The 13,278-nt window shown below is 39.0% G+C and overlaps 1 protein-coding gene across 6 annotated transcripts in view; it reads right to left on the bottom strand.

The window, feature by feature from the left end:
• The window catches only part of SETDB1 (SET domain bifurcated histone lysine methyltransferase 1), a 34,559-nt gene extending 21,287 nt beyond the window's left edge, over nt 1–13,272 (bottom strand). For 4 of the 6 annotated variants that reach the window (XM_082474179.1, XM_082474180.1, XM_082474178.1 and 1 more), the window contains exons 1-3: nt 7,922–13,272; nt 6,731–7,001; nt 5,884–6,035 (exon numbers count right to left, since the gene is read on the bottom strand). In XM_082474179.1, coding sequence (XP_082330305.1) covers nt 5,884–6,035; nt 6,731–6,990 — 412 coding nt within the window. In that variant the 5' untranslated portion in view covers nt 6,991–7,001; nt 7,922–13,272. Of the gene's footprint in view, nt 1–5,883; nt 6,036–6,730; nt 7,002–7,647 lie in introns of all 6 variants that reach the window. The other 2 variants (XM_082474177.1, XM_082474176.1) reach the window with 2 other exon arrangements.
• Between the last annotated feature and the right edge of the window lie 6 nt (nt 13,273–13,278).

Consider the following 13,278-nt stretch of genomic DNA (forward strand, 5'->3'; position numbering starts at 1 on the left):
TCATCCAAGGACTATAAGGTTGGAAAACTTAGTGATTTAAAGAAAAATATCCACATAATAAATTTACTAGATATATAAGGTATGTTCAATAAAATCAACATCTACTCATGATAAAAACTCCCAGCAAACTAAGAATACGGGACAAGTTCTATTACCTGACAAATGACATCTTCGAAAACCTGTAACAAGCTATCAGCCTTAATAGTATAAGATGAAAACATGCCCTTTAAAACAAGCCACAAGGGCCGCTCTCGCCTTCTGAGATGGCCCACACTCTGTCTGTGGACTGTGTTTCTCTCTAAATAAATCCACTTCTTACCTATCAAAAACAAAACAACCAAAAAAAACCACCAAACAAGCCACAAGACAAGGAAGTCCTTGTCATCATCATCACTCCCATTTAACTATTATAATAAAGGTCTTAGCTGGTGAAATATGACAAGAAAAACAAGACTTATCTGCCATAAGTATAGGAAAGGAGGAAAAACTGCAATTATTTTCAGATGACAGTCTACATAGAAAACTTAAATGAAATCATAGAAATAAAAATTTAGTAAGATTGCCAGATACAAAAATCTATATGCAAAAGTCAACTGCATGTCTATATACCAGGAGCAACTAGTTGGAAATGTATTTTCTTAAAAAAGATATTTTTTGTGGCTACTGAAAATGGTAGTTGGGAATAAATCTGACAAAAGACGTGCAAGCTTTCCGTGGAGAAAATTAATCAACTCTCCTGAAAAATGTTAAGGACTACATAAATGATCTTTGTATAGGAGAGTCAAATACTATGAATTTATCAACTATTCCTAAATTGATCTTGTGATAATGTCAATGGTTTGGGAGTTTTTATTGGTGGGGGGGGGGAAATGGGGAACATGACAAGCTAACTCTCAAATATAAATATAAGCACAACAGGTGAAAAAGAACCAAGACATCTGTGAAGAAGAACAAGAAACTGAGGTTACTAGAGTTAAAAGATATTATAAAGCCACAGTGATAGGCTCTATAGAAACAGGAGGAAATGACAGACCAGTGAAACAGAACAGAAAGTCCAGAAACAAACCCACACAAATATATGGAAATAATTTATGATAGAGTAGGCAATGTAAATCAATAGGAGGGGACGCATTTCAATAATGGTGCTGGAAAACTGTTTAAGAACAACATAAAAAAAGAAAATACCTTGAATATTACACAAAAAATAAATTCCATTTGGAATTAAGACTTAAATGTGAAAGACAAAACTATGAAACTTTCAAAGGCAATGTAAAAGAAGACCTTTATAGACTCAGGGCAGTAAGGATATAAAAAGCAATGACCATAAAAGAAAATGTTAACGTTAGAACTTCTGTTTATTAACAAATAACATAAAAAGTAAAGACAAAACATAAGCTTGGAGTGATATGTGCATTTTATAACTGCAAAGGATTAGTAATTATAATTATAGGAATAATAGGTAGACTTCCTATGAATTAAAAAAAAGTTGAGCAAATGAGCAAGATACATGAACAGACATAAAAAAGAAAACCTACAGATGACTCACAAACACATGAAAAGATTCCCAAGTTCATCTGTAGACAGGGAAATCAAATTTTAAAATGACAGTGCTAAGTGTTGTCAAGGATGTGGAACACAGGCCACTCTCAGCCACTGGTGGTATAAATATAAATTGGCACAACCACTTTGGAAAGCTGTTTGGTCACTAATTATCCAGTAAGGTTGAAAATTCCATATCCTATCTTACAGTACCCTAGGATATCCTAAAAAGATTCTTGCACATGTGCATCAAGAATCATTTACAAGAATATTTAGGGCATTATTTACAATTGCAAAAAAACTGAAAACAAATGAAATGTCAACTCTTCAGAGACTAGATAAACTGTGGCATATTCACATAATGGAACACCATACTGCAGTAGCAACTGAACCAAGCATCACACATCAGCATGATGTTGAAGAAGTCATTGAAGAATGCATACAGTGTCTAAGATTCCATTTATACAGTTCAAAAATAGGCAAAACTACAGCACTTCTGGTAATAGTGATGTGACAAGATTGGACAATCCCCCTATGCAGAAAACAAGTATAAAACCAGACAAAATTGTCAAAAGCAATCATTTCAGGACATCCCTGGTGGTGCAGTGGTTAAGAATCCCCTTGCCAATGCATGGGGTTGATCCCTGGTCCGGGAAGATCCCACACGCCGCAGAGCAACTAAGCCCGTGCACCACAACTACTGAGCCTGAGCTCTAGAGCCCGCGAGCCACAACTACTGAGCCCACGCACCGCAACTACTGAAGCCTGTGCGCCTAGCGCCCGTGCTCTGCAACAAGAGAAGCCACCACAGTGAGAAGCCCATGCACTGCAATGAAGAGTAGCCCCTGCTCGCTGCAACTAGAGGAAGTCTGTGTGCAGCAACGAAGACCCAATGTAGCCAAAAAATTTAAAAAAAAATCATTTTAGGACACTGGAAATTTGACCAAAGGCAAACAATAGATTGATAAGTATTCCTGAAAAACTGCTAAAGCTTCTGGTAACAAAGGTGGGAGTCTATGGATCTCTTGCCTGGGGCAGCTCCCATCCCTGCTCCACCTCTAGCTTGGTGGGCAAAAACTGTAGCTTTGTCACTGAGGTGCTAGCCGTAACAAGCAGCTTTGCTAATTTGAGGTTGTAGCTCTTGTTTAGGGTAAGCAGCAAACCAGTAAATTTAACGAGGAGATTCTGAAAATGAGAGAGCCACAGACAGGCTTAGGTAAATTCTCTATACATTTTTGGGTAACTGCTAAAATATGCATATGCAAAGAGGACCCAGGAGTGCCTGGTTAAAAATGAAACCCAAGGTCAAAGGAAAAAATCACAAAGGAAATTTAAGAAACTAGAAAAAGAAGAGCAAATGAAACCCAAAAAAAGTGGAAGGAAGAAAATAGAGATCAGAGTAGAAATCAATGAAATAGAAAAGAGAAACAGTAGCAAAAATAAATCAATGAATCCCCAATACTGGTTCCTTGTAAAAGAACAAAAATTGATAAACCTGTATCTAGACTAATCAAGAAAAAAAAGAGGAGATCTAAATAACCAATATCAGGAATGAACGGGACACCACTACAGAACCTATAGAAATTAAAAAGGATCATAAGGGAATACTATGAACAACTTTATGGCAATAATTTAGACAACTTTGATAAAGTGAACAAATTCCTAGAAAGACACAAATGAACAAAATCAACTTGAGAAGAAATAGAAAATCTAAATAGATATATCAGGTAAAGAAAATGGATTAGTGATTATATTAAAATAGATATATCAGGTAAAGAAAATGGATTAGTGATTTATCTCCCCACGATAAATTCAATGCGATATCCTGGATTGGATCCTGGAACAGAAAAAGTCCACAAATTGAATAAAGTCTGGAGTTTAGATAAAAGTAATGTACCAATGTTTGTTTCTTAGTTTTGACCAATATATACCATGGTAACATTAACATTAGAAGAAACTGGTGAAAGGTATGCAGGAACTCTCTATTACCTTTGCAATTTTTCCATAAATCTAAAATGATTCCAAACTAAAAAGCTTATTTAAAAAAAATCTTTCCACAAAGAAAAGTCCAGGCCAAGATGGTCTCATTGCTTAATTTATCAAACATTTAAGGAAGAAATAATACCATTCCACACAACTCAGTGGAAGGAACACCTCCCAACTCATCTTATAAGGCCCATATTACCTGCTACCAAAGCCAAAGATATCACAATAAAACTACAAACCAATAGCCCTCAAACATATGTGCAAAAATTGTTAAAACATCTGCAAATCCAATACAGCAACATATAAAAAGGATTATACACTAAGACAAAGTGGGGGGTGGGGATGCAAGAGTTATTCCAGGAACAAAAGATTGGTTTAACATATAAAAAATAATTATTGTAATACATCCTATTAATAGGATAAAGGACAAAAGCCATATGATCACCTGAGGACAACAGAGAAAAAGTAGCTGACAAAATCTGAAATCGAATCCAGCTATTATAAAAACTCTCAGCAAACTAGGAATAGAAGCAACTTCTCTCAACCCGATAAAGGATACCTACAGCTCACATCATAATTAATGCCTAAACATAAAATGCTTCCCTGATAAAATCAGGAACAAGGAAAGGATGTCTGCTCTTTTTTCAACATCATACTGGAGGTTCCAGCAAGCATAATAAGGCAAGGGAAAAACACAAGACATCTAGATTAGAAAGGAAGAAGTAAAATGACTATTTGCAGACAGCATGGTCTAATACATAGAAAATCCTAAGGGAGCCACAAAAAACTTCTAGGAAACTGATAAGCTGATGCTAAAATTTATTTGGATTATATATGAAATACAAATGAATTTGGAGGACTTTCACTAAGCGATTTTAATACTTACTGTAAAGCTACAGTAATTAAGACAGTGTGGTGCTGGTATAAAAATAAACATTTAGTTCAATGTGACCCTCAAATACAACATATGGCCAGCTGATTTTTGACAAGGATACCAAAAGAATAGTCTTTTCAACAAATGGTGGTGGAACAACTGGATAGCCATAAGCAAAACAAACCAACCAACTACCCTCAACTCTTACGTTAAGAATTTTTATTCTTCAAAAGACACCATTAAGAAAATGAAAAGACCACATCTGGGAAAATGTTTGTAAAATAGACCTGATAAATGAATTGTACCTAAAGTATAATAAGTCAGAAGACTTATATATTGATTTAGAAAAGTCAATAATAAAAAGACAACCCAATTTTTTAAAAAAGGCAAAATGATTTGAATAGATATTTCCTCAAAGAACATACATAAATGGCAAATAAGTATGTGAAAAGATGCTCAATGTCTTTAGGAACATGCAAACTACAATCACAATGTGAGGGAGTCCCCTAGTGGCCTAATGGTTAGGATTCCGGCTTTCACTGCTGTGGCCTGGGTTCAGTCCCTGGTTGGAGAACAGAGATCCCACAAGCCACGCAGCATGGCCAAAAAAAAGAAAAGCTACAATCCCACTTTGCTAGTGGGAATGTAAAATGATATGGCCACTTTGGAAAACACAATAGCGGTTTCTTAAAAACTCAAACATACACTTACCTAAGACTTAGCAATTCCACTCCTAGGTGGAGTATCCAACAGACATGAAACATAACGTGGACATTAAGACTTACACACTAGGGACTTCCCTGGTGGCGCAGTGGTTAAGAATCCACCTGCCAATGCAGGAGGCACGGGTTTGATCCCTGGTCTGGGAAGATCCCAAGTCGCACGGGGCAACCAAGCCCATGCGCCACAACTACTGAGCCTGCGCTCTACAGCCTGCGAGCCACAACTACTGAGCCTGTGTGTCACAACTACTGAAGCCCGTGTGCCTAGAGAGCCTGTGCTCCACAACACAGAAAAGCCACCACAATGAGAAGCCCGCATACTGCAACAAAGAGTAGCTCCCGCTCGCCGCAACTAGAGAAAGCCCGTGCGCAGCAACGAAGACCCAACACAGCCAAAAATAAATTAATAAACTAAAAACAAACAAAAAACTGTTAAAGAATAGACAAAACCAAATAATCTGTTTTGAGATATATACATAGGTGCTAATGCCACCTATAAAGAAAAGCAAGGGAATTCAGAATACAGGTTACATAGAATGGGGAAAGGAGAATAATTCAATCAGGAAGTAGCAAGAAGTGAAAATCTATGATATCAATACTAACAATCTTCTATTTTTTTTTTTTCTGTAACAGACAAGTCCAACAGTTAGGAATATGGAGTTAGTGAGAATGGTTTCTCCTCTCTTTTATCTTCTATTTGCTCATCTTCCCACGTTTCAATTTTAATCCTGAGACTTTCCTGTCCATAGCCTCATCTCTTACCTGAATCAATACTGAGGACATCATCATCTTCATCAGGAATCTCAATTATTTCTGTAGGCCGGGAAGCTTCATCTTCAGAGCTACTGTCCCGGTACTGTAGTCCCAGTTTGGAGTAAAAGTCCTTCACCAAAGACTCACAATTAGTCACTGCCCTAATATTGGAACACATGTAGAAAAGGTCAAAGCCAGCAGAAGCAGGTGTAAAAGCTATTAGAATTTATATATATTTCAGTATACACTGACCTCTATTTAAACAGGCCATATTCCAAAGAGTTTCTGTTTTGAATTTTAAATGCTTATCCCATAGAAAAATGTTTAAATAGTGGTTTCCAGACTAGTTCTTCAAAAATCCAAAATAAGCCCAAAGCACGGTCCTTTCAACCCTACCTCATTATTTACCTTGTTGTTATTTGGAAATATGTTCTAAGTGACAACTAGGGCAGGAGAAACAAATCTTCTGGGGGTTTAGGAGTAGAAACAGGGCTCTAGGAACTTATTAAAGCTTCCCAGTTACATAAAACAGCAAGTCTTTATAATATGCACTCCCTAGATGATTCTACTAAGAAAACAAAACAATTGCTCTGAAGTAGAGTGAGGTATAAAGAAGGGGAAGGGAGTCAAGACTTGGACTCCCCTACTGTTGAGCATATTAGCCTCTGATAGATGAATATTATATTATATGGGTGGTTGTGAGGTCAGATTATGGTCCTTAACCCTTGAGGAAGAGTAAGGTTCTACATATCTGTACCTTCTAAAGTACAAAGTGCACAATGTCATGAACAATTATACTACTTTAAAAATGTCTGCCAATAGGTAGATTTCCTCCTATTTCCTACGTGGTTCTTACCTGGATGCATCATCAAAGAGCTGGTCAACATGGGCCACCTCGGATTCCTTCTGTATTACCCACGTCTCCAACTCTGCTAGTTGCTTCTTGCGCTGCTGTATACAGTCCATCTTTTCCAGTTCGTCATCAATGAACTGCCGAAGTTCCTCCATAGAGATACCCAGCTCCTCAACCACTGCTTGTTGCAGCTCTGCAATCTCTTCAGACTCCACTGCAGCTGTTGCTGCATCCAAACCAATGCACCCAGGGAGGGAGGACATACTGTTGTCCTCTACATGGAGCAGGAAACTAGAATTACTTTCGGAGTTATTATGACTGCAATAGAGAATTGCAGTCCCCTAATAAAACTCATTCCTACTCCGCTACTTGTTACTCAAATATACGTAGTTAGGTTTAATTCTATGTTCTCCTTCCCCATTCTCCAGTATCTGAAGCTGAGATTTTGTAGAGTTCTCATCTCCTGTAGGCTATACACTATCGGCCTGAATAAAATGTAAAAGTTTGAGAGGGCACGGAAGACATATATTATGCAACAGGGAGCTACCGAAAATAATGTTTTAGGAAACTGAAGAGAACCAATTTATTGAGGAAGATATTTCTGTGGTCTGTGTTCTTTACCTGACTAATGAGATAAATCTTTGTTTGCACGCTCTGCCTAATTTGAACAAATACTCCCCACCTGGAGGGGAGGGTTTGGTCTACAACTCCCTAATTCGTTGTTTTCTCCTTAATTACTTTTCCCCTTACATTACTTTGCTTTTGTGTGGAAATTTCCTGTTTGAAAAGTCTATAATACTTAAGGACACAAAAGCTTGCAGCAAAGAGGTTTCCCCAAAGTAAAAGGAAATAAAGCAATTTGGGAATAAAAACGTGGCTACCTAAAATCGACAATTCAAATACTCCCACATACAACTCACATTGGTGTTAACTGCTTTTTCGATCAAACGGTTAAAGCAAAACTGATGCCATAACGCCGTGCGACCCCAGCGCCAGTTCTCACTGCCTCCATTTTTCTTTGGCCCACACACCGCCCCACCCCCGCGCTATCCATTTTAGGGGTGCGTCCCACCCACCCGCAAAGCCAGCTCAACCCCGCCCCCGCTAGTCTCCCGGGGAAGACCTCCTTCCCACCCTCGCCCGACCTCCTACCACAAACAAAACATTCCATACAAGCCCTTGGTCTCCAAATACCTCAATTAACAGTATTTCCCACACCTCCCAGCTTCCAGCTATGATGGCTCTTTCTCACCAACCAGAGCCCAGACTCACGACTCAGGGGTCGGCCTCGGTAGGAAAGAACGAAACCAAAGGGAAAAGGGAGCAGGGGGAGGGGAAGAAGCGTGAGGGAGGGAAGGGGAAGCAAAAAAAAAAAAAAAAAAAAAAAAAAAAAAAGACGCCGGAAGCAAACCTGAGGTGCCGTTCCGGTTGTCGCGACGGTAGCCTGACGGGGTCAAACCCAAAGGTGCAGGGCGCCCCTCAAAGGCTGGGCAAACTCAGGCGAGTACGCATGCGTCAAAGCAGAGCCTTCCAGGGCACACGTGAGAAACGGCTGGCCGGGTAAAGTGGGCGTGGCCTAGAGTATATTACAGAAGCTCCGCCTCTTCCACCACCTCCAACTGGTGGCAGCAATACTAAGTTTATTGTGTAAAGGCTCAGTTGGCAAACACTCTTAGGTTTAGAATTGTTTCTCACTTTTACTTGAGTTTGTTTTATTACGTAAGTTGTACAAATTGTAACAAGTCGAATATTAAGATGTAATAAGAAAAATATGAAAATTTCCTCTCCACCCCATCACTTAACCATCCGTTGCTCCTTTGAGATAAAACAGCTTACTTTTCTAGGCTTGGGTGTACAAGGTCAAACATGTGGATTTTTTTGTTATGTTTTGTTTTCATTTAACATGTGGACATCACATGAAGTCAATAAAAAGGATAAAAGTTGTCTTTTTAACAGTTGCATAATATTTCATAATATGGCTAAACCATATTTAGGAATTTAGATTGTTTTCAATTTTTAGGCACTAAAAATAACTCAACAATAAACATTAACATCCGTTTGCAGTAGTACTTTAATTTCTGTGAAAGAGATTCCCCAAAATGGAATCTGAGTAAAAAAATAATGTACTTTCTCCCATTTTTATTAGGATCTGCTGTCAAATTACTTTTCAAAAGGTTGAAACAATTTTTACTTCCACTAGCAAATCTGTGAAAGTATCTCTTTCCCCCACACCCTCATTAGGACTATTTGTTAACTATTTATTAAAAATATTTATTTGGTTGCACCAGGTCTTAGTTGCGGCAGGTGGGCTCCTTAGTTGTGGCATGCGAACTGTTAGTTGCTGCATGCATGTGGGATCTAGCTCCCTGACCAGAGATTGAACCCAGGCTCCCTGCATTGGGAGCACGGAGTCCTATCCACTGCATCACCAGGGAAGTCCCTGGTAACTGTTTAGTTTTTAAGAATTTGATATGTGTTTAAATAGTATCTGTATCAGGAAAGACTATGCTATGTGCAGAAACAACTCCAAAAGCTTAAAACAAAAACACATATTACTTGCTCACACCACATAATCATCTCTAGAAAGTTGACAGTGGAGCTCTGCTCATGATAGCTACTCAGAAACCCAGGCTGATGAGCTGTCCTGCCGAAAGGAGCGAACACTAGAGGGTCTCACGTTGGCAATTACAGTGACTCAGGACACTTTAATTTTCAACTCATTGGCTTGAATGAGTCATAAGGCCCTACCCAAACACAAGGGGGCCAGGAAGAACAGTCACGTCTCATCTCTGGAAGGAGGGAGAAGCAGATGTATTTGATGAATCAGCACTATTGACTACCACAGACTCTCATTATTGCTTTAATTTGTTCAGCTATATTTACACTAACTGCATCTAACTTCATTTAAAAAGTATAAAACAGAACCTCCTTCCTTTTTTTTTTTTTGGCCGTGCCGCATGCATGTGGGATCTTAGTTTCCCAACTAGGGATAGAACCCGTGCCCCCAGCATTGGAAGCCTGGACTGTTAACAACTGGACCACCAGGGAAGTCCCCAGAACCTGCTCTGTAAGACTGGAAATAGGCCCTGAGCAGCCAGGATCATCAGAGTTTTTAAAATCCTCTCCTGGTAACCACACTTTCACCTATGCTCATATCACCTGCCCACCAGTTTCCTGGGACCACGCTAAGTGCCTATTTCTAATTGTTAAGACACCAGGAATTGAGGTACAGAGAAATAAATGTCTCCTCTAGATATTTGAAATTCAGAATATTCCAGACTCACCTCATGATCGTATTATTTTCTAACCTGAGCTAGAAATTTTAGACATATTACTCCTTATAAAACACACACACACACACACACACACACACACACACACACGATATCTATTGAGTGTTTACTTCATACCAGGCACTGTTCTAAGCACTTTACAGTCATTAATTTAATGCTCATAATAATCCTATGAGGTAGGAACTATTATTATTGTCTCCTTTTTTTAAATTAAATTTTTAAAACTGAGGTATAATTGACTTACAACGTTATGTTAGTTCCAGGTGTATCAAATAATTTTTTTGATATTTGTGTATGTTGCAAAATGATCACCACAATAATTCTAGTTAACATGCTACCATACATAATTTTTTCTTGTGATGAGAAATTTTACGATTTTTTTCTTAGCAACTTTCAAATATGCGATACAGTATTATTAACTATAGTAGCCATGCTGTATATTACATCACCATGACTTCTTTATTTTATAACTAGAAGTTTGTACCTTTCAACTCCCTTCACCCATTTCACCTAACCACCCCCCCCGACCCCCACCATGTCTGGAAACCATCAATTTGTTCTCTGTACAAATTGGTTTTTGGTGGTCTTTTTTTTTTTTTATGATTCCACATATAAATGAGATTATACAGTATTTGTCTTTCTCTGTCTGAATTACTTCACTTAGCATTATGCCCTCAGGTCCATTCATATTGTCTCAAATGGCAAGATTTCATCCATTTTTATGGGTGAATAACATTCCATTGTATATATTATTGTCTCTTTTTTTATGGATGAGAAAACTGAGGCACAGAATTAAATAAATTTCCCAAAGCCACAAAGTTAAAAAGTGTCAGAGCACGGCAGTTTGGCCTTACAGCTTGTGGTTTTAAACCTTTATACAATACAGCTTGTTTATCCTAGCTTATGAATGCTTTTTATATCTTTTCCTCCTTTCTTTTCCTATTCTACTGCCTTTATTTTGTTCTTCTTTCTTTCTATTTTTTTTTGGACACACCACGCAGCATGTGGGATCTTAGTTCCCCAACCAGGGATTGAACCCACGCCCCTTGCATTGAAAGCCTAGAGTCTTAACCACTGGACCACCAGGGAAGTCCCCTAGATCTTATTTCTTGCCAGGACAAAATAGTCTCCTAATTGATAGGCCTTATTGTAGATCAGTTCTATCAGTAGCTCTGATCATGTCACTCACCTGCTTTAAAACTGTTTTCTTTATGTTTAAACTTTACAGTATAAAATTTGAGGCTCTTCATAATTTGTCCCCAATTTACCTCTCAGGCCGTGTTTCCCATTTCTCCTTTCACACTCCTGATTATGTGCTATTTACCCAACAGGTTTATGCATTTCACTTATATATCTTCATACTTTTGTTTACTGTGACCTATATCCTGGAATGACCCTTCCCTTTCTGTTGGTGAAATATTAATTCTCTAAGGTCCAACTCAAATGTCTTCTCTGTGAAGTTTTCATAGACCAGCAGTTGTCAAACTTTAGTATGTATCAGAATCACCCGGAGGGCTTGTTAAACCACAGATTGCTGTCCCCACACCACACTTGGAGTAGGTCTGGGTGGAGTCTGAGAATTTGCATGTCTAAGATTTTCCCAGTTGATGCCCATGCCATTGGTACTGGGACCAGAGTTTAAGAATCATTGTTCTAGGGACTTCCCTGGTGGCACAGTGGTTAAGAATCTGCCTGCCAATGCAGGAGACACGGGTTCAATCCCTGGTCCGGGAAGATCCCACATGCCGCAGAGCAACTAAGCCCCTGCCCCTCAACTACTGAGCCTGCGCTCTAGAGCCTGCATGCCACAACTACTGAGCCTGCGAGCCACAACTACTGAAGCCCGCGCAACTGGAGCCCATACTCCGCAACAAGAGAAGCCACCGCAATGAAAAGTGCACGCACCACAAGGAAGAGTACGCCCTGATCACTGCAATTAGAGAAAGCCCATGCACAGCAACAAAGCCCCAACACAGCCAAAAAAAAAAAAAAAAAAAAAATCATTGTTCTAGACCATCATTTACCCCCTGCAGAATTAACTCTTGCCTCTGTTCTTCTGTTACCTTAGTTCCTTTCCACTTGTCTGTTATCTGTGTATGTGTGTTTCCTCTGCTTGTTTGAGATCATCTCAAGGCTGAGTTCCTATCTTAATCATCTTTGTTTCCCCTAGCAACTGACCTATTGCCCCGTACATGCGGTGCTCTGTAATGTGTGATGATTAAAGGGAAATCTTTGCTCTGCCCTGATTATGTTTCTATTAGTTAGATTCCTTCAGCTTTCTGATGTGTGTGTGGGTGGGCTGGGGGTGGAAATGAGGAATGGGGATGTTGAAGAGAAACAGGGGCTATTTGGAGCATCACATTCCAGTCTGATTTCTTCATTGCCCTGAGGAGGTGAAGTGATCAGTTCAGTAGATCAGCAGTGGGACTCAGGGAAGTGTCTTCTAAGGACTTGTTGCTAAACATGCAATCATGGAGCCTGCTAGAGAACCTAAATCTCTGGCCCCACTCCGGATGTACTGAATCAGAATCTGAATTTTAATAAGACCTCCAAGTAATTTGTTTGCTCACTAAAACTTGAGAAGCACTATAGGAAAGGCAGGTTTGAGCTGTATAATCCTTTCCAGGGCAATATTTAGGGAGCCAAGCTCTGGCTTCGTTTTTGTTAAGTATTGAAGACTAACTCTTGTCAGAGATGATGAGGCCCTGATATAAATGACTCACATTATTAAAATTTACAAATTATTGAAGTAGACAGCTTATTGTCAGCTTAATAATATGAAGTAATAAATAACTGATACACCAATTGGAATGCTCATGTTGGTGTGCTCAGCATATTCACTCCTGTAATCTATTGTGATATGTTGAAAAATCACAACCATATGCTACTTAGTACTTGATCATGAGAAATCATAGTATGGGGGCCAGAACCTTGGAATGCCAAATGATCCTTTCCTTGGAGACAGACTTGGGGGAAATTAGATCATAATCTGAAGGTTACTGTGTGATCTCAGAATCAAAACAAAGGAACATAGGGATTAAAAACTCAGAGGGTTTCAGGCATCAGGAAAGTATTGTAAAGGAGCAAAATGGGGTGAGTGAGGACTGTGGTCACCTGGGAAATACGTGTCTCACCTACAGGGAGCAGTTGATGATATTTAGCTCTAGCTAATTTTTGTCCTGTGTGACACATACAATGCTGCCAGATCTCCAATTTTTCAAGTGAACTTAAAAACCCATATTTTTTTTTAATGAAAGC

This window comes from Balaenoptera physalus, assembly GCF_965194825.1.
Source record: "Balaenoptera physalus genome assembly, chromosome: 1".
In the NCBI taxonomy this organism is placed as follows: domain Eukaryota; kingdom Metazoa; phylum Chordata; class Mammalia; order Artiodactyla; family Balaenopteridae; genus Balaenoptera; species Balaenoptera physalus.